We start from the raw sequence: 19,494 nt of genomic DNA on the forward strand, positions 1-19,494 counted from the left end.
GATTGGCGTCGTCCCTATCAGAGAGACAAAGCACAGAGAGTGTCCGGAGAGGGGGTCTGCGCTTGCCAGCACATCCTAAGACCTCCTCAGCGAGAGTTTCTAAGGAAATGGGCTTCATCTCCTTGCTCTTCAGGCAGGCACCAGGGACTGCTTCACAGTGGAGTCACTGCAATGCTGCCCGGCGGGGAGTGACCCACCTCCTGCCCAGGGGACAGAGCTCCGGAGCACCCCGGCCGGCACCACGTGCTGAGCACAGCGGGGTTTGGAGAGGAGCCGCCGCACAGGTCACAGACCCCTTCGAGCATCCCTCCAGCTCGCATCCCCTCCGCCTGAGCGGGGTGGGCGCAGGGATCCTCGGGGGGCGTTCTGTCCTGTCACTGCAGGAACAGCCCGCGGGGACCGGCCAAGGGGCACCTTCCCTCAGCAGCGCCCGGGCTGAGCGGGGGTCCCTGGGCCGCCCCCGCCCCGACAGCCCCGCCCGGGCCCCGGCAACGGCCCGGTGTGGCGCCCGCCCGCGGCTGCCCGGGCACGGAGCGCCCGCCCGCGGAGCCGAAGCGCGGCCGCGCAGCCGCTCCCGGCCCGGCCCCGCCCGCTGCTCTCGGCATGGCGGCGGCGGGCGCCGGCAGCAGCTGCTTCGTGCTGGGCGCCTCCGGGGAGACGGGCCGGGTGCTGCTGCGGGAGCTGCTGGCCCGGCGGGCCTTCGCCCGGGTCACGCTGATCGGGCGGCGCCGGCTGAGCCTGGGCGAGGCGGAGGCGGCCGTGGTGCGCGGGCCGGGGGACAGGGCTGGCCGTGGCGGCGGGGAGCGGGCCGGCGGCGCTGACCCTCGGCCTTCCCGCAGGAGCAGGCGGTGGTGGACTTCGAGCGGCTGGGCGAGCACGCCGCCGCCTTCCAGGGACACGACGTGGGCTTCTGCTGCCTGGGCACTACCAGGGCCAAGGCTGGCGCAGTGAGTGGGGACCCCCTGAGCCCCGGGCGAGCAGGGGTCCCGCCTGTCCCCTCCCCTGCCCGCTCCCTGCCCCGCTGACCCTCCCCTCTCCCCGCAGGATGGCTTTGTCCGTGTGGATCGGGACTACGTGGCGCAGGCAGCCGAGCTGGCGCGGGCAGGGGGCTGCAAGCACTTTATCCTGCAGTCCTCCCGGGGGGCAGACGCACAGAGCCGCTTCCTCTACCTCCGCGTGAAGGTGAGGGGGCTGCTGGGGTGGGCTCCTGATGCTCGTGCAGGAATCATGGGATGCCAGGAGGTTCGGGAAGCAAGCAAGAGCTGAGGTTTAGAGATGCAAATGGCTCTGGGGGGCCTCCTGCTGCTGTGGGAACAGAGAGGGGGTTGGCTGGACAGCTGTGCAACTGGCTTCTTATAAAGCAGCACAACACCTGCATGCAGCGTCTGCCTCCCTCCTCAAACTCCAGAAACATCTGCTGGGGTCTCCAGCCCAACAACAGTTCCCCAGCCTTAAGTTGGTATAGCTTCACAGCTATGTGGGAAGCTCAGGGCTTTGGCCAGGTGAGACATGAACTATCTCCTGAGGGAAGGCCTGCAGGCTCCCCAGGGAGGACCACACCCGTCGCAAAAGCTTTTTTGTCCATGTGTTGTGTGCTGCAGCTCCCAACACCTGCTGGACTCAGAGCTGCCTGCCAGCGCCTTGTGCCACCTGGATCCATCCCCAGGCTGGATGCTGAGTCCAGATGCTCTCCAGAGCAGCCTGTTGCAGTTTAGCACAGTTTAGTGATGGTTGCAAGGGTGCACTGCTGAGCCGTGGTCCGTGTCCACCACGGGCCCTTGCCCCGGCTGCCTGGCCTGGAGAGCTGATCCCTGCCTGGCCTGCTCCAGCCTCACGTGTGTGTTAGTGCCACCCTGCCCTCGGCTCAGCAGCCCTCTCCTGACTGTTCATGGGGGTGGCAGGGATGGTGCTTGCAGTCATCCTTGTCTCCTTTCGTCCTGCCTGGCTGCTCTGACAGGGAGAAGTGGAAAACCTGGTCCAGGCTGTTGGTTTTGATCACTGTACCATTCTCCGGCCAGCGTGAGTAGTGTGGAGGAGGGAGGGCACAGGGTGCAGGGTTGCCAGGGCAGCAGGGAAATGCTTCAATGGGAGATGGAGGAAGAGAAAGGATACATGAGGGTAGGGCTGGGGAGGGAAGTGAAGAATGCCAGCAGCAGCAAATGCAGCTCATGGATGAGCAGATTGCTTCCCAGTGCTGCAGGGAGCAATCTCTGCAGTTTCCTATGACCCATTCCACTGCTAGTGCCATGCACCATGCAAGGACAGGAGCTTTGGGCTGAAAGCATTGGTTGAGGCACATAGGTCAGAGCTTAGCTCCAGATGGACCTTGACTGTATGGAGAGGGAACACTCCCCTGTGTCCTTTCCGGTGTACTGTGCTCTTGATACCTAGGAGAACTGGAATTCTGCCCTCATCAGCACAGTGGGGATAGGAGTTTAGTGTCCGAGGGCTCAGCTCTGTCACATTCCATGACCCTGTCAAGACCCCAAAGCCCGTGTCAGTTCAGGGAGCCTGTCTGGGCCCTGGTGCAGCTGGAGAACTCAGTCTCTGGCTCTCACCGTGGATTGTTTCATGCTGACCCACCTCACCTGCTTGCTCTGCAGGGTGCTGCTGTGCAGGCGCCAGGAGTCCCGGCCCATGGAGTGGATAGCCCAGCAGTTCTTGGGCGCTGTGGCTCGGCTGTTCCCCACCGCTTACTCAGTGCCCGTGGAAATGGTGGCCAGGGCTATGGTGGCCTGTGCACTGCAGCCAGGAGAGGGCAAGGTAAAGGTGCTGGAGAACAGGGCCATCCATGAGCTAGGAAAGGCAGTGCCACAGCAGGGCACATAGGGCAGCAGGGATGACGCGCAGGAGCTTGGTTCACTCTTCAGATGCTCTCTGGGCTGAGGATGAACGCACACATGGGAGAGGTGTGGGGTGCTTGCATGGCTAGCGTGGAGCCAGAGGTACATCCACTTCTTTGCACTTTGGCTGATTCTCTCAAGGGATCAAAAATGCAGGTGCTGGCTGCTGGGTGGGGATAAACAATGTGCTCTGCTGCCTGGATCCATAATACAAATACGGGTAAAGATGATGTAATCCAGGCCTTGAATAAAACCCTGTGACTGATCTGGTTGTGCCGGCTTTGTGTTGAAATAATGTCTGTCACTCACGTGTCAATAACCCAGCCTCAGCCTCATGTGCTCAGATCGTGTCACTTCAGAGAATGCTCACAGACAGGTGACAGGCACAGGAAGGCAGCTGCCTGTGTGGAGGCTGCACTTGACAGAGCACATGGTGGCACCAGTGCTGTTTGGATAGCAGAGCTCCTGGATGCTCAGCAGCAGCTGCTGAGGCGCCAGGAGTGGTGGCTCTGCCTGCAGCAGGTCTGTGCAGACACTGCTGGGCTCATCTGCTCAGGGTGCAGGGCTCTAGGGACACTGCTGCTCACACCTGGCCTGCCACTTGGTACCTGTAGTCACAGAAACACCATGCAAGTACTGGCAAACGCCCGTCCCTCTGGGCTTTCCTTGCAGGCACGAAAGAGCCTGAGCCCAGCCCCGTTTTCCCAGGAGTGCTCTGCGTGTGCAAAAGTTGAGGTCAGCCCTGTGCACACCATGCAGGGGGCTTGCTCCTGCCCAGGTGCCAGAAGGGGAGCAGGCACGAGGAGCCGGGCAGTGTCCCAGGCCCCGGCTGCTCTCAGGCCTCGTGCTCGGGGTCGAGGAACTCGGTGGCTCCCCACAGGGGATGCAGAACATACGTGACTCCCAAGTTCCCTGCTGGCCAGAGTCCCAGTGCTCCGGGTAACGCTGCTTTCCAGGATTCTCTGACCTCACCCACGGCTCCTGTGTCAGTGACTTGGATGTGGCAAACGGAGGGAGCCTAGATCTCATCTCCTCCTTCTACACAAGCATTTCCATCGTTGGCTTGGGCCTCAGGAAGTTGGTGCAGGCAGTGAGACAGTGTAGGCCTGCACCTAGGCAACTCCTCAGCCACGTGAGGGGCTCAGTTCAAAGAGGCCACAGCTACTGATAAAGACTGTCCCAGTGAGAGCAAAACAATGCCTTGAGAGCAGTGCACAAAGGGAAATGAGAGCTAGGCTGGTCAGCATCACGCAAGTATGAGGAGCACAGAGGCTGGTCGCCTGCAACACTGGGTTACACAGGCATGGTGCGCTCAACGCTCAAAGAGATTTTTATTAAAAGGGCACGTGCTTATATGAGGGAGTGCAAATGAACATCTGAAGTGGCAGGACCTTAAAGAAGGGAAAATTGAGATGAGAGAATAAAAAAAAAAAGGAATTCAAGCTCTGGAAAAACCAGGTGGAAAGCGAGTCACAGAAGATGTGAGAAAGCATCCTAAAGGCATAAAGATGAATTATGGCTATGTGAGAAGCAGAAAGTTCTCCAGGGAGGCTCAAGGACAGGATGTGATCAGGCTCTATAGGAAGGAATGAGCCATCAAAGAAAGCCTTGCTGAGTTACTTGCACTGCCCTTTGCTGTTAGGGAGCTCACACTACCATCATTCCTTAGGGGGCACACATTTGCATGACTGTCCCAAAGCATGCAGGGGAAAAAAATATTTTTTAACACTATTTTTAGAACCCATGGTTAAGTCAGCCAAAAGGAGCGCTCAGATGAATGTCCAAATACTCTCCTGGGTGGCAATTGCAGTGATCCCTTTACCAAAAGGTCAATATTATTAAATATGATGCTAGTTCTTAAAAAGTTCCAGTGGGAACCAGGAAACAGCAAAGCAGCTAGGCTGCCTTCTGTAAAAGGCACGTTGCTAGAAAGGATCATAGAGTCTGGAAATAACAGGGCCAAGGATAAATTGGGTGTAATGGAGATTCCATGTGGCTTTTGAGGGGTCAGTTGCAAGGCACAAGCCTGGATCCCTCTTGGAGGAAACCAGCCATTGTGTACACAAGAAAATCTGCTCCTCAGAGTGCACTCAGATCTCCAAAAAGCTCTCCCAGAAGGGCTCTTAAAGAAATTAGGCTGTCGTGGGAAGATGAGGAAGGTCTGTGTAGTTTCTTATTGGAAATATTTTCTTAGCACTCCAAAGCTTTGAAACACACAAAACAAACATTTCTTGCTGGACAAAACTCTGTGGAAAATGCAAGCTATTTCTGTGTAACCCTTGTTTCTGCTCAGTGGTAAAGGTTTCTTTTTCAGTGTTTCAGATAAATCTGTGTTAAAATGCTCAGCTGCAATCCCAGCACACAGTATAGCTTCCTTATCACCCTCCCACATGGAGTTTCCTCACACACTTTGGACCTCAGTTGCCCAATTTGCTCTGCGCACTCCTTAAACCCCCACCCCAGAGCTTTAGAAGAGATTTTAGACCACTGGTCACTGAATTACGGCAGAGAGGATTCGCTCACCTAGGGCTGAAGGAGGTGGAGGAGGCTAAAGTCTGCAGGGAAGAGGCCCAGTCCCTCCAGGGGTTCTCACTGGGGAGAGCTCCAGGTTCTGTGAGCAGCAGGAGCCCGCAGAGACGGAGCCGAGTGCTTGGCACACCTGGCGGGGCTCTGGGATTTCCAAGGGTGCACGGCCCTGGCTGCAGCTGGCGGGAGAGCAGAGCAGGGAAGGGTGCTCAGAGGCAGCAGTAGCGCAGAGCACCTGGTCCCACAGAGCCACATTCTCCCGGGGTTCCCGTGCTGGCTTTATTACAGAAGATTGGTGATGGAAGGACGCTGCCCTGCCAAGGGCTCAGCAGTGGGGGTTGCCCAGGAGTGCCCTGGCCCTGCAGTCCCTGCCAGCCCTGAGCTGTGAGAGCCACCAGCCCCTCTTGCCCAGCCCGCGCTGCCACCGCCTTCCCTGCCTGAGCAGCCAGCGCAGCCTCCTGCAAACAGCACCACGCTTCAAAGGGGCTCTTCAGAACAGCCTCTGAGGTGGCACTCAGTGACATCCCGGTGACATCCCTGATGAGCTCTGTGGCCCCAAGGGCACTGGCACAGCCCAGCAAAGGTGCAGTTTGCAAGGCTATGTTCCTCCAGAGAGCCGGGGCTGCACCCCAGCTGCTGGGAGATGGGGGTGAGGCACCTCCGAGCTCCTCCTGAGTCCTTTGAGAACAGGGCAGAATGAGAACAGCCTGGAAGAGTAAAGGACCTCCATCCCTTGTGGGTGCTGCTCTTCCCTTCCCCACTCTGTGGGACACGAGGGAGGCTGGTGGGCACCTCCATGCCAGCAGAGGGAAGGGCAGCCCACCACACCCTGGCTCTGACCCCTTGCCCGAGTGCATCTTGGGGGCTGTAATCGGCCCAAGCCATTATTATCTGAGCATCTCATCCTCTGAAATTGTTAGCTGTACTTTTTTTCATTCAGTTTCCACTACAGACCAGCACAAAGCCAGGCCGAGCTCTCCAGGGAGGCACAGTTTCCGGCAGACTTCCAGCTTTCACTTACTCAGATGCCTGAACACAGGCAGTGTGTTGCTGCATAATCCCACAAGAGGTGCAAAATCCAGCCAGAAGCCAGAGCCAGGCAGGCACATCTCTGACACAGCACAAGGGAAAGGGGACCAAGAGCTGAGCTTCAATGTAACCCTGGGTTTTACCCAGGAAAACGGTGGCTGTTAGTGCCCCTGGGTGTGGACAGCCAGGTAGGGAGCAAAGTCCCTATTCCCAGCTCCCAGTGTTAAACAAAGCACAGAGAGGCACATTTTCATAGTCCCCCAGGAGCCAAGGTCTGAAACTAAAGTCACCGATAGCCACCACCATTGTTGAAGCAGTGGATATTTGACATTAGCCACTGCCTAGAAATCAACAGCAAGACTTCTCACAAGCATTTTTATTTTTCTTAAAGTTCCATTTTTCACTCGAAAAATCTCACTTGAACGAAGCATTTCTACCTGGCTCTTCTAAATACTTGACCTGCAGCCTGATGAATCATTAAAAGAAACGCTGTGGGCTTCCTGAAGTCCCCTAAACCTCAGCTTGGCCCTTCCAATTCCATTACCTGATCTCACCCCAGCAAATGCCCATTTTCCTCCCCCGCTGCGTGAGCTGAGAGGGAAGAAGGCACAGCCCAGCAGCCGGCGGGGCCGGCACTGGACGCGGGGCTGGCGGGGCTCCAGCCGCGGCGCTATATAGGAGCGAGGGAGGCGGCCGGGCTGCAGCCGGAGCCTCTGCTGCCGCTTCGGCCGTCGCTCGCACCCTTCTCGCGGCCCAGGGAGCTACAGCCTGCCAAGATGTGCAAAGGGTTAGCGGCGCTGCCCCACACGTGCCTGGAGAGGTGAGAGCGGCCGGGAGGCGCGGGATGGATGCCGGGGCTGCCTGCCCGCGGGGCTCTGAGGGGCACAGGGGCCCTCCTGCAGCACACCCGCGATGGGCATCGCTCGTGGGGACTGCCAGGACCCAGCTCTGAGCGGGCAGGGAAGGGAAGCTGGCTGGGGTGGCGCAGCGGCTGAGGTTCCTCGGAGGGATGAGCGCTGGCTCGGTCCCGAGCTCCCCACTCTGCCCTGGGAGTCGTTCTGCTGCGCGAGTTTGGGCTGCTCCAAACCCAGCCCTCCACCGTTCTGGGCAGGAGCGCTTCGTCCTCGGATCTTATCAATTTCCACACAACACGGGGAGGACAGGAGGAAAACATCAGGACAGAGGTTTTGCCTTTCTGAGGTGGAAACAGCCCTGTCTCTCCAAAGTGCCTCACGATCCTCTTTGAATTGCCTGCGTGCCACTGACACGTGGAATAGCCAGAGCTGGCCCCTCTCACAAGGCTCAGCCCTGTACAGGGCACCAGCTCTGCCCCCCTTGTGGCACCCATCCTCATCTCCATCGCTGTCCACCCTGGTTCTTGCCCCACAACCTGCCCCTGATGGTGGCAAAGGCTCCTCACAACCCCTTGGGAGCTCAGGCGGGCTCCAGCCCCTCGCCATTTCCATGCTGATTGGAACCTGTCCTCTCCTCTGCTCCCATGGCTTTGGAGGGGGTCCAGTGAGAAGCAGAGGTGCAAGCACCTGAGGTCTCACTGCAGCAGCAGGGCACTCAATGCTTCACCTAAGGGGGAAATTTAGGAATAGACTCAAGTGAATTCCTCAGTGAGGGTTCCCACACCTGCAAATGCCTTAGCCCTGGTTTTTGGATGAGACTGACAGTGGGAAATTCACTGCCCTGAGAGGAGCTCCAGAGAAGCTCCAGCTGAAATTGTGCCACTGAGGGCTGATGCCGCTTGCCCAAAAGGCAAATTCTCACCACAGGCACAAACAGGAGCACAGGCCTGTGATGGTTTTGTTGTTGGAAACTTGTCTTTCTGTGATGCTCCTGAATGCATGCCGACCTTGCCTGCTCCCCTGCAGTCTCCTGCGCCATGGGCAGCCAAGAGCACTCTTCCAGTTTCATGTGGGTGATCCACGTTTCTGCTCTGCTATCATCCTTGTTGCCACTCTTCTGACACTTTTTAACAGTAAATTTTCTTAATAAAGATCTTCTCCCAGTCCTGCTATGCTGATGTTTTCATCTGCTGTACCCTCAAATCCTCACTCTTGAAGGCTGCATTCACACTTTGACACGCAGAGTTAGGACTGCATTTGTCCCCTGCGCATCACGTTGGATTGCTCTTCCCAGCTGCTGCACTGCTGTGTCACAGACCCTCCTGCAGCTACTTCCAGCTCGTTCCCAAGCTCTGGTATCTGCTGCTCGCCACTGACCCCTTCCCAGAGCGGCTGAAGGCAGCTGCAAGCCCGCCTTCCCCAGCACATCCCCACAGGTGTGTGCTCCCTTCCCCACATGCCGTCCATGGACTCACCTCCCTCTGCACCTGCCCACCCAAGGAGCTGCTCCCCCCACAGCTGCCTTCTGTGTTTTCTGGCCTCTTCAGACAGGCATGATAGGTTGAAAGGAATCTCTTCCTAGGGCCAGAAGAGCCTTGACTCCTCTCCAATAGACCATATTTGTCCATGTGTCCACCACGGGTCTGACACAGCTGCCACTGACATGCCCGTACAGCATCACTCTTGCAGCTCTGTGGCTCCTCAAATCCCCTCGGGGAGGCTTTTGCAGGTGAAGGGACATTTCTCCTGCCCCCTCCCTGCCCTCAGGCACAGCACCACCTTTAGCTTTCAGCTATGGCTTTAAACTCCTTTGAGCTTCTATTTTTGTTTCACTTTTAAAGCTGGAGTCTCTCCTGGCCCTCCCCAGCAGCCCTTCTTGTCCTTGATATGTTTGACAGAGCCCATATTTTCTATTAATGCTTCTTGGAAGCTATTTCTCAGACTTTTTCTTGGCTTGCTCCCATATGTTCTCACAGTTGACCTTCCACCATTTACAGTCCTCTTGCTTTTTCTCACTTGGCTGGGGTTTTTTTCTTTAAAAGATGCCTTTTTTGTTTATAGCTGCCTTTTTCCTCCTGCTGTTTAGCCTTCCCTGAAGCCTTGCTTGATAGCTTGTAATCCATCTGCTGGAGGACGCCAGGATGGTGTCTTTAAATAGCCCTTCCTTCCCTCAGCCTGCAGGCTTTCAGCTCGCTCCTGCACTTCCTTGCTTCCCTTTAACCACCTTCCTTGTCTCTGCTGTCTCTACAGATGTCAGGCAGGTCCCCTGCCAGGGAAGGCTCCTGCTGCTGTCCCCACACCTGCAGGGCTCCAGCAGATTGGGCATCTGCTGGGGTCCCTTGGCAGCACCCCGGGATGGAGCAGGATGGGGCTGCTGGGGCCTCAGTGCCTCTTGAGCCTGGCACTCTCGGCCAAGAGTCGCTGTCAGGGGATGGGAATCAGAGAGCAGGGCTTTGGGCAAGGTCTGAGCACTTGCTGTGTGAAAGCTGCCATCAGCTGCATCCAGACCTCGTGTAGGTGTTGGCCTCATCTGCACCAGGGCATGGGGTCCCCAGGGGCTGCTCCAACAGCAGCAGAGTCCTGCTCCTGTCTGTCTTCCTAGCTCCTTGGGTCATCATGGGCTGAGTTTGACTCTGGGTGCCCCCACTCCCAGCACAGCTCGTGTTATCCCTCTGCCTGCTCAGGAACTCCTGGTATCCACTGTCCTTGCTTCCAACGGCAGCCCCCGGCCCCTCTGCTGCTGCTCCCCCCTGCTCCTGCCAGACGAGCCGCCCGTGATGGGACACGTAGTGCAGCTGCTTGGAAGGGACTGTCCCTGCTGCACAGCACCTGGCACTGGCAGGGGCTTGGTCCTGGCAACATCCTGACTCATCCCTCTCGAGCACTGCGAGAGGGACAAGGTGGCGCCCAGCATTTCTGCTCAGCCCCTCCTGAGAGATGCTCCCTGAGCCCATGTGTCCCCTTCCTGCAGGCACCTGTGGCCACAGGTGCAGATGCCTGGGAAAGGAGAGTCAAGGGAGAGGCCAGCCTGTCCCCTCAGCTTTCCTGTGGCTCCCTCTGCACCCACCCACTGCTTTGGTGTTAAGGGGCTGCCCACTTCACCTGCTCCCCATCCCTACAGCTGTGCCATCCCCATGGGTCAGGGCCATGCCAGGTGGTCCCAGTGTAGCAGCACTGGCCAGCAGGGTGCCAAGGGGCAGCTGAGGCTTGCCGGAGAGCTGGCCCCAGGACATCAAGGGCCAGCTCTGGCTCGGAGCACTTGTCTGCATTTTACTTGTTTACTTACAGCAGGATGAAGGGCAGCATCCCAGACGCTCTGTGTGGGAGCATGGTGACCTTGTCACCCTTTTCCTGAGGTCTTGAGCTCTCCAAGGTTCAGGTTTCCTCAGAAGCACTGGCAATGGGAAGTGTCCCTGTAGCTGCCGACGCTGTCCATGACAGCAGCTGGGTCTCCGTGCTGCACACCCGCTGCAGGCGGCCCCTGCAGCCCCAGGCTGGGCTGCTCCCTCTGCCTGGTCCTGCTGCCCACCTGCAGCAAGGGTGGCTGCTCACAGGCAGCTTTCTGCAGCAGAAACAGGGGGCAGGCAGCTGGCAGGGAGCAGAGCAGAGCAGAGCAGACACCCCTGTGCCAGGTCTCCAAATGTCACCCGCGGGGACTGGTGGGTGGAAACCAAAACACAGAGAGAGAGAGAGAGAGAGAGTTTTACGAGGAGGGAAAAAAATCAAAGGAATTGAAATGAAATAGCAGACATAGCAATGGAGCGATCATCCACAGAGGGCTTGTGAAAATAAACAGCAGAGAGGAAAATTGCAGGGAGCCCTGCAGGGAGCTGCCGTCCAGCTTTGCCAGCCATGCCGAAAGCTCAGCCCAGCCCGTGAGGAGCTGTCTGTCCCCTCTCCTTCACCTCCTGTGCCAGCAAGATAACCTGGAAGCCACCAAATGTTGCTGTGCCAGGGAAAAGCCCTGCCCTGCAAAGGTGGGGACTGGGGGTGGCGAGGGGTGTCTGTTTTCACTCCTTCATTTCTTCAGCCTCACACAGTACACCTGAGTGCTCCCTGCAAAAGCTCAGCCTGCTCTTGCTGCCACCCCTGAGCTGCAGTGGGCTAGGGGGCAGCCTCCTTAGCAGTTTTAGATGCTCAGGACCTAATTACTTCTTGTCCTGCATGAAAGGGAACATTTTGGGAGACAGCTGGGCCTACTGCCAAGCCCCAGGACCCCCTGTTTTCTCTGCATCCTCCAAATGCAGGTCTAGAGCATGGCCTTGGTGCAATGGGAAGTGGCAGTCAGCCTTTGGCAGTCTTCAGCTCCTGAGACATTTTTTCCCTCTCTGCCCAGAGAAGGCAGCACCCAGGAGGTGCCTGCTTACAGGACCCTTCCCATTGCAGATATAAGGCTTAAGTATTACTGACAAACATGCTGTGTATCTCTCTCAGGGCTCTGAGCGCCGTCAGCAGCGTGTGCTGGTGGCACAGTGTGGGGTGGCACCATGGGGCAGGCATCCCCCAGCACGGCCTCTTCTCCAAAGGCAGCTCCTTCAGCTCCTCACCAGCCCCTCTCAAGCTCATCTCTATAGAGACTGAGCGGGGCACACGCGCCCCTAATTCAGCCCCAGAGCAGCCTGACAGCCCTGCTGATGCAATTATCCTGGCCACAGATGGGGACAGAGCAGGAGATCAAGATCAAGAGCTGCCGCTAATGCACAGTGCCTGTTTAGAAATGCCGCAGACAGGCACAGCCTTTACAGCATTAAGGTCCATTTGTTCATCTGGAATTAATTACAGAGAGGGTGCAGAGCAGGGACTGTGAGAGCCCCACTGCCCTGCTCCTCTGCCTGACCTGTATCTGCTCCTCCCTTGCTGCAGGGCCAAGGAGATCAAGACGAAGCTGGGCACACTGCTCCAGAAGCCTGACTCAACCATTGACTTCATCATCCCCTACCCCGAGAAGCCAGAGAAGCCACCCAAGGCCCAGAAGTGAGTACTGCACTGGGTGGGCTGCAGCAGTATGTGTGCCCAGCCACTGGGGTGGATAGGAGCCCTTTTGGGATGCAGAGGAGCTGAGCCCTGCTGTGGGCCGGCACAGCAGCCTCTACATGGCAGGCAGCTTGTGGCACGCTCCTCGTGACCTGCCTGCTAGGTGCAGGCTCAAGAAGTTATGTCAGGGCAGCATGAGACATGTCAGGTAATACAGCTCTATGGAAACTAGATTTCCCATGGAAACTCAATTTACTTTTGGTGAGATTTCATGTTATTCGATAAAGGTTTTCCCAGAGGAATATGGCACTTGGACTTCTCTGAGTCACCTGCCTCAACCCAGAGGTGCCAGCCTCTGCAGCCATCCGGCTTTGGGGTGGCAGTGTGTCCCTGAGCTGGGTGCCCAGCCTCATGGCATGGCTGGCTCGGGGCAGCTTCATGGTGATGGGACCTCCTCACCCTATGGCCTTTGGCCTGAACATTGCTCCCCAGCACCAAGCTGGTGTATAGTACTGCCTTATCAACGTTATTTAAAGCAAATGAAACATTAATTATTTTGCCTGCCAATCCAGGGTGCAGCGGGTAACACACAGGGGGATGTTTGCCAGCACGGTGCCCGCCTGACACAGCGCTGCCCGCGAGAGCTGCCCGTGCCAAGGAGGGCTGGCAGAGCCTGGTGGATTTTGTGGTTCTCACTCCATCGGTGCCGTGCCCCAGATGCCTCTGTGACAGAGACATGTCCATCTCCATTAGCCATCCCTGCAGAAAGCCAGAGAACATCTCCACTCCCCACTCCCTGCTCTCTGGAGGAGCTGTTTTCTCCTGCACTGCATCACTGTGCAGCCCTGGCATCATTCACCTGTCAGCATCTCACTCGCAGTTAATATCATCCCAGAGACATTCAGATAATGGGAAAGTGAATTTGGTGGTTTCCAGGAAATCTGGCTTGTGTTAGGTTGCTGCAGTGATTCTCCTCCTCACTGGGGTGAGAAGTCACCTGACAGGGACATGGGGGCAGGGATAGCTTTGATCCTTGGCAGAAGTGCAAACACAGTTCAAGGTCCAGAAAGTGAAGGATAAGAACCACTGCCATGGTGCCTGCTGCTGATGGTTTGGTGACAAGTAAGGGCTGGTACCCACCCTGGGCAAGCCTGGCATTCCTGCCACTCTCCTCTCCCTGCTGGAGCCACATGGGCAGTGTGACATGGCTGGGCGCCAGCACTGTACTTCCCCCAGATCCACCACTGAAGCTCCTGTGCCCCCAGGAGCAGGATAGGCTGTCCTGCCCACTCTCCCTCCCTGCTCCCAGGGATGCTCTGCTCAGCCAAGGGGTTTCAGCCCTGACGTGTGGCCTCTGCAGCAGCAAAACAAGAGATGCACCACTGCCTTCAAGGGGTGGAGAAGGTCCTCGGCCAGCCCAGCACTCAGCGCCGAGCAGGAGGGCCTCCCTGGCAGGGCTGCAGGGAAGGAGCTGGGAGCCCAGGGCAGTTTGGTGAAACTCCTCGGGGCTTAAATAAAACAACAAAAAGCCGCAAAAAAACAACAACAAAAAACCCAAACCAACAACAAAAACCCCACAAACCCGTTCCGTCTTACTGCAAACATCGCATTGAAAAGTATATTAAAGAAAAAAAAAAAAAAAAAAAGAGGAAAAACGGTGCAGATGGAAAGCGCTGGAGGTTCCCGGTGGGAAGGGCGCCAGGGGCCGGGGCGCAGGGCGTGGGAACGGGGCGGGCGGGCTGTGGGAGCCGAGGGCTCTGACCCGGCCCCGCGGCTCGGCCCGCAGTGACCGGGCCCCCGTGGCCAGCGGGAGCATCTTCCCCAGCCCAGCAGGAAAACACAGGGATGCTTCCCAGCCGCCCCTCCCGCCTGCGGGCCAGGAGGAGCCCTGTGGCTGCAGACGGGACTCGCTCTGCAACTCCGCCGCAGCTCTGCCCGAGCCCGGGGGAGTTCGCCTTCCCCACGCCATCCTCACCCTCCCTGCACTCGGCTGTCGCCCTCCCCTGGGCTGTGATGCATCCCCATTCCATCCCCAGACCACTGCCTCCGCTCTGAAAGTCTCTGCAACGTGTTACTCCATTCCTCCCTGTTTTCAAAGGAATTATTAAAAACCCTGGAGCCCAGACAGGGCTGTGGGGTAACCATGGACCACCTGGGCTTTCTTTACTCTCGTCAGGCCCTCTCCAGAGGAGGCTCTGCAGTGGCGCGATTCCTTGGAGAAGCTCCTGCAAAACCCCTGTAAGTTCACATCTTCCTGCAGTTGGTCACCTCCCCTCTTTCCACGTCCCCTGGGGTGCTCAGGGGGGGCTTTGCTCCCCTGGCACTGCCAGTGCTGAAGTGAGGGCTCCCCTCCCCCTTGCCCCCAGATGGGCTCGCCAGCTTCCGCAGCTTCCTGCGCTCCGAGTTCAGCGAGGAGAACGCCGAGTTCTGGGTGGCCTGCGAGGACTACAAGAAAACCAAGTCCCCTGTGAAGATGGCAGAGAAGGCCAAAAAGATCTATGAGGAGTTCATCCAGACTGAGGCACCCAAAGAGGTCAGTGGCCATGGGGCAGGAGATGGTACTGGGAGGGATGAGGCCGCAGCCCTGTCGGCCTCCATCCCAAAGGACAGAGACGGCCGCAGGCACCTCATGTGGTGGCTGAGAGGTCTGAGGGCTGTGTCCTTGTCAAGGGGCAGCCTCATCCCCACGTGCTGCACTCCCATCCTTCACAACCCTGGAGCCCCTATTTGCATGCTCAGCCTCTGCTGGGCTGTCTCCATCCATGGGCACCCCCAACACGTGCCTGTCCCCACCCTCCCCATGGAGGCGTGACATCAGTCATAAGGGATGAAAATGTACAGTCATCTTCCTCCCCAAGTTAGCTTTGCAGCAGGACAGAGCTCATCCTGCCAGCTTTGCCACCAATAATTCTACCAGAGAAATGAATCTGCCTCAGTCCCTCCCCTCACCCTTTGTGTGATTGTTGGTGGGACAGAGCGGCGAGGGGAGACCATCACTCAGCCCTCCAAAGGCAGGCTCCCATCCCTCTGACACTCTCATGACAGGTGAACATCGACCACTTCACCAAGGCTGTGACCATGAAGAACCTGGTGGAGCCATCACCAACCAGCTTTGACATGGCCCAGAAGAGGATCTTTGCCCTGATGGAAAAAGACTCCCTGCCCAGATTTTTGCGGTCGGAGTTTTATCATGAATTAATCAAGTAGCAATGCAGCAGGGCTGTGCAAGGCATCCCTGCTGCTTCTCTCTAAACACCTGCCCCTTCTCCTGCAGCTGCTTTGCTTTCTCGATACCACCTAGAGCACTCAGAGGTGTTGCTAAGCTTCTCCCCCATGCTTTGGACTGTCCGGTGTCCTGGTGTTTCCTCTCTTACTATCTCTTTCCTCTCCCACAAAAGACCAATTTGCAGAAACTCCCTGGAGTTGGGACGCAGAAGGGTGAGGGAGCAGCCCCAGCTCTGCCATGACCAGGAGCCTTGTGGCCAGCTGACACATCCCTGATGCTGCGGAGCTTGGCATTAGCTGGAGGCTCCGAGGTGCTGATTTTGCCTTCTTAGGGCTCCTTAGAACATGACAATTTTCCTCAGTGTTGCCCATATTGCCGGCTTGGCCCAGGCTCGCTCCCTTCTCCCACCTTCCCCAGCTGCTGCTGAGAGTGCACAGGTACCTGCAGGTGCTCCCCTCCCTGGCCAAGGTGACGTGAGACACATCCACTGTCTGATTTGCATCACCTTCCCTCCGAAAGCAGCCAGTCAGCAGGCACAGTGACAGCCGGCTGGGGACGGGGGCACGGCAGGGACACCAGTGACACTGACACGTACAGCAAGGATGGCACTGTGACAAGAAGGGCAGGGACCGCTGTACGGCAGAAGCAGGTGCTGCAGGGAATGCCTGGCTGGCACCAGGGGTGAGCAGAGCGAGCCTGTGGCACCTCTTCCCCAGCAGCTCCACTCGGAGTCAGCCTGTGTGCTTCCCTCTAAATACAAAAACAACAGGATAAAACGAGACCTGTTGGTCCAAAACACTGGGACTGCTTAGCAACGCCGAACTCCTGCTCACTCCAACCTTTGCACAGCGCCCTGAGCTGCCAGGGCACATCCTGTGCCACATCCCAGTGCACAGCCCTCGTGGTGTGCTGGGATGCAGCTCTGGGGGCTGCCACGGGCTCTCTTGTTGCAGTTGATTCTCTCTGCGGTAGGCACGCCAAAGCAATGCTCCTGCACAAACCCAGCATCGCACAGGAGGAAGGGAGGACGTGCTGGGGAAAAAGAAAGCTAAAATTCCAGCTGTTCAGGTCCAATTCGAAAAACCCAAACCAAACACACACCCACCATTGGAAACGTGAAAAATAGCCCCATGGCTTCTAGAACAGCATGTAGACCCTGCTGAGTTTGTGTAGCCTGCATCTCTCTCTGCTGTCTCCTCCTCTCTACCCAGGCCATGTGTTTCCATAGGCTGTCTCTAAAAAGGACTAGCTGCTTTCTAATGATTCAAAGCCAGCCCTCTGCTAAGAGAATAAATCACACCTGAGGAAGGGGCAAGGGCATACATGAAAAGCAGCCCACAGGATCTCATTTCAGCTTTGAGGGAAATGTGACAAACCCCTGCTCCACAGGGCCCAGATGGTTCATGCCTGAGTTGGTTTCCTGGTGCATCATCCACAGGGTCATGGCTCGCAAGGAGCTGCTTCAACCAGCAGCCTGACAGGTGCCAGCAAAACATCCGTGGCCCTGCTGCCCACGGGCATTCGGGGCTGCTCTGCCTCACTGCAAGTCATGGGACTCTAAGCAAAATGCAGTAACATAAACAATGGATTTGCCAGCCTCTTCAAGACTTTCAAAATCTGATCAAAACCCCGCCAGTCTCAAATATTTACACATTGTCACTATGGCAGTGAAGAAAAATACATCCCAAGCAGCAGGAAATGGGCAGGAGTGGGGAGGCAGGGGAAGGATGGAGGCAGTCACAAATGTGACTCTTTTTTTAAGCTCTGGAGCAAAAGGCCTGGGAAAGTCGGTGCTGGAGCAGCAGGGTCGATGCTTGCAGGCATTCCCCTGGGGTGAATGCAGAGGGTGGCTTGGGTGACCTAAAGAGCCCAGGGGAGCCCATGAGCAGTAGGAGGGTCCCATCAAAAGGGCACAGGACCCCCCAGCAGTGTCCATCGTTCAGTGGGCAACAAGGGGGAGGCAGAAGCAGGGCTAGGCGCAGGATGGGGGGCTTGGCCAGCCCCTCTGCTGCAGGGTGCTCCCCCCACCTCTGCCTGCACACGCTCCCTGCACCCTCCCAAAGTCTCCATGAACTGGTGTCAGTTCAAGTGGATTCAGCATGTTCAAGCTCCTCATTCATAGCATGACTCAGAAAAGCAAAACGGAACAGACTTCCCTGCAGGAAGACCTGGACCTTTCATTTCTGCTTAATCCTTTGGCAGCTATTTCCAGGTTCCCTCACATGTTTCACAGTTAAATGCCACCACCACCACCACTGCCATAGAGTGGGGATGCTGCTGGAGGCTCTTGCTATGCACCATCAAATCCTGGGACGTCACTGCTGCAGCAACGACACATGGGGCAGGGAGAAGGTGTCTGGGTATGTGTGTGCTGGAAAGAAAGGCACAGGCTGGATTCAGGAGAAATGCCACAGCTCTGTTGGCAACCCCTCCCTGGCTCAATTTCTGTTAAAATGTTGGAAGTCTACTCTGGGGGCTGCCCGTGATCTACTGGGTGGCCAGAAAATGTGGCCACTGAAGCGTTTTGGAGCTCTAGGGAAGTTGTGTTTGTGTAGAAGGGCCATTTGGCTAATTCCTCCAGCAGGCTTGCCCAGAAAGGTGACAACACCTGTACCAGCCCCAGGCCCAGCTTTCCATTAGCCCAGAGGTATTTGCTATTGGGCTGATGCCAGCCATCATATTTCAGGTAGGAGATACTTCATGTATTTTATCACTCTAGCTCTTGTGAAATGTGGCATATATAGCAGTATATAACACAATATGTACATCTGTATTCCCGTATTCATATATACACGTGCACACACATATATACTTGTAACATGGGTATCTTGGCCCCCTAAGAGTCAGAGAGCCAAAAAGCAGAGTTTCCACACCACAAAGATGTAGTGCCTGGGGTCCATCACAGAGAGGAGTGTGTGTGGGTTTTGCATTGTTCCAGACCCTCCTGAGGGAAACCTTGGCCATCCAGCTGAGAGAACACAACGGTGCATCCTTCAGGATCACCTGTGTGCCACAGGCCTCTGTGTGCCATCCTGGCACCTGGGCTGGTGCAGGAGGCAGGTCTCGTTCCCCTCGAGGGACCCCTATCTCTGCCGTGGGGCAAGGCAGCCCCACACTGCAGCCAGGGGCATGGGGCACCAGGCACTGCCTCCATGCCACCCTGGCACCCAGTCCCTGCCACAGGCACACGTGGAAAATGGCTCCCTGCTGCTGCACACCCCAGAGGGACACCAGAGGATGGTTTGATGTGTGTCCTATGGTGACTTCAGCGACATGGAGCCTCGCACCTCATCAGTCACAGGGAGAACCACACAGCTCTTGCCCTGCGTGCTGAGGCTGGGCACCACCAGGGCTGCCCAGTCCCTGACTTGGGCACTGCCAAAGCCCAGTGGCTGAAAGTGTCCCAGAGCTCATCCAGGCTTCCCTCAGGCCTTGGTCACTCCCTGGAGGGTGCTGCATGCTGTGGCCAAGGGCTGGAGCAAAGGCAGGAGGGCGCATCAGCTCCTCCCACCCATGAGCTGCAGGTTTTCAGTCTGGAGTTCTCCATGGGATAGTCATGTGGGGAAGATGTGGGGAGATGGTGTGCACTGAGGAGTTGTGTTAACCCATATTCATGTACCACTCAGTAATCCACACATAAACATGTATTTCTGCTACTGTCTCAATGGACTGTTCATTTTGTCTCTTTGTTCTGAAGGTGCAGCATTTTCTTACCCACTATAGAGCACTCCCAAAACTTATACCCAAAAGCCCTGGCAAGACCAAAAGTCTCTGGGAGCTTATATTGCAATGATGCAGTGGTTTCTCAGTGAACTGGAAAGGGAATCACCCCAGGGAGCTGATCCAGGAGAACACCCCAAGGCCAGTGCAGCACAGCACCCCTGGTCCTACGCTGCCTCAGGCTTTGGCTCCCAGGGTCAGCTCAGGCTCCAGCAGCTGGAGCTGGGGCTGAGCAAGAGCCAGGCCTGCTCTCTGCACCCACAGGGCATGGCCCGGGGACAGGCTCAGCTTTGGGATAAAATGGGTTCTGTCCATTCAGGGT

The 19,494-nt window shown here is 57.0% G+C and overlaps 2 protein-coding genes across 2 annotated transcripts; both read left to right on the forward strand.

Moving 5' to 3' along the window:
• Window positions 1-603: 603 nt before the first annotated feature.
• HTATIP2 (HIV-1 Tat interactive protein 2) lies at window positions 604-3,108 on the forward strand. The gene is made up of 5 exons (XM_063165342.1): window positions 604-762; window positions 840-947; window positions 1,045-1,182; window positions 1,958-2,019; window positions 2,604-3,108. Exons 1-5 carry the CDS (start codon window positions 604-606, stop codon window positions 2,827-2,829), a joined length of 693 nt encoding a protein of 230 aa, XP_063021412.1. The 3' UTR covers window positions 2,830-3,108.
• Window positions 3,109-7,083: 3,975 nt separating this feature from the next.
• Window positions 7,084-19,117, forward strand: RGS5 (regulator of G protein signaling 5). The gene is made up of 5 exons (XM_063165349.1): window positions 7,084-7,218; window positions 12,116-12,226; window positions 14,403-14,464; window positions 14,593-14,759; window positions 15,272-19,117. The coding sequence occupies exons 1-5, from the start codon at window positions 7,175-7,177 to the stop codon at window positions 15,431-15,433; spliced, it is 546 nt and encodes a 181-aa protein (XP_063021419.1). The 5' UTR covers window positions 7,084-7,174; the 3' UTR covers window positions 15,434-19,117.
• Window positions 19,118-19,494: the final 377 nt, after the last annotated feature.

The sequence above is a fragment of the Melospiza melodia genome, chromosome 11 (genome assembly GCF_035770615.1).
Source record: "Melospiza melodia melodia isolate bMelMel2 chromosome 11, bMelMel2.pri, whole genome shotgun sequence".
Lineage (NCBI taxonomy): Eukaryota > Metazoa > Chordata > Aves > Passeriformes > Passerellidae > Melospiza > Melospiza melodia.

Excerpts from the sequence above, each read along its gene's own strand:
- HTATIP2 (XM_063165342.1), top strand. The coding sequence starts at position 604 with ATGGCGGCGGCGGGCGCCGGCAGCAGCTGCTTCGTGCTGGGCGCCTCC. Across the intron at positions 1,183-1,957 it reads TCCTCTACCTCCGCGTGAAG|GGAGAAGTGGAAAACCTGGT; the intron begins GTGAGGGGGCTG and ends CTGCTCTGACAG. Across the intron at positions 2,020-2,603 it reads TGTACCATTCTCCGGCCAGC|GGTGCTGCTGTGCAGGCGCC; the intron begins GTGAGTAGTGTG and ends CTTGCTCTGCAG.
- RGS5 (XM_063165349.1), top strand. The coding sequence starts at position 7,175 with ATGTGCAAAGGGTTAGCGGCGCTGCCCCACACGTGCCTGGAGAG. Across the intron at positions 12,227-14,402 it reads AAGCCACCCAAGGCCCAGAA|GCCCTCTCCAGAGGAGGCTC; the intron begins GTGAGTACTGCA and ends TACTCTCGTCAG. Across the intron at positions 14,465-14,592 it reads GAAGCTCCTGCAAAACCCCT|ATGGGCTCGCCAGCTTCCGC; the intron begins GTAAGTTCACAT and ends CCTTGCCCCCAG.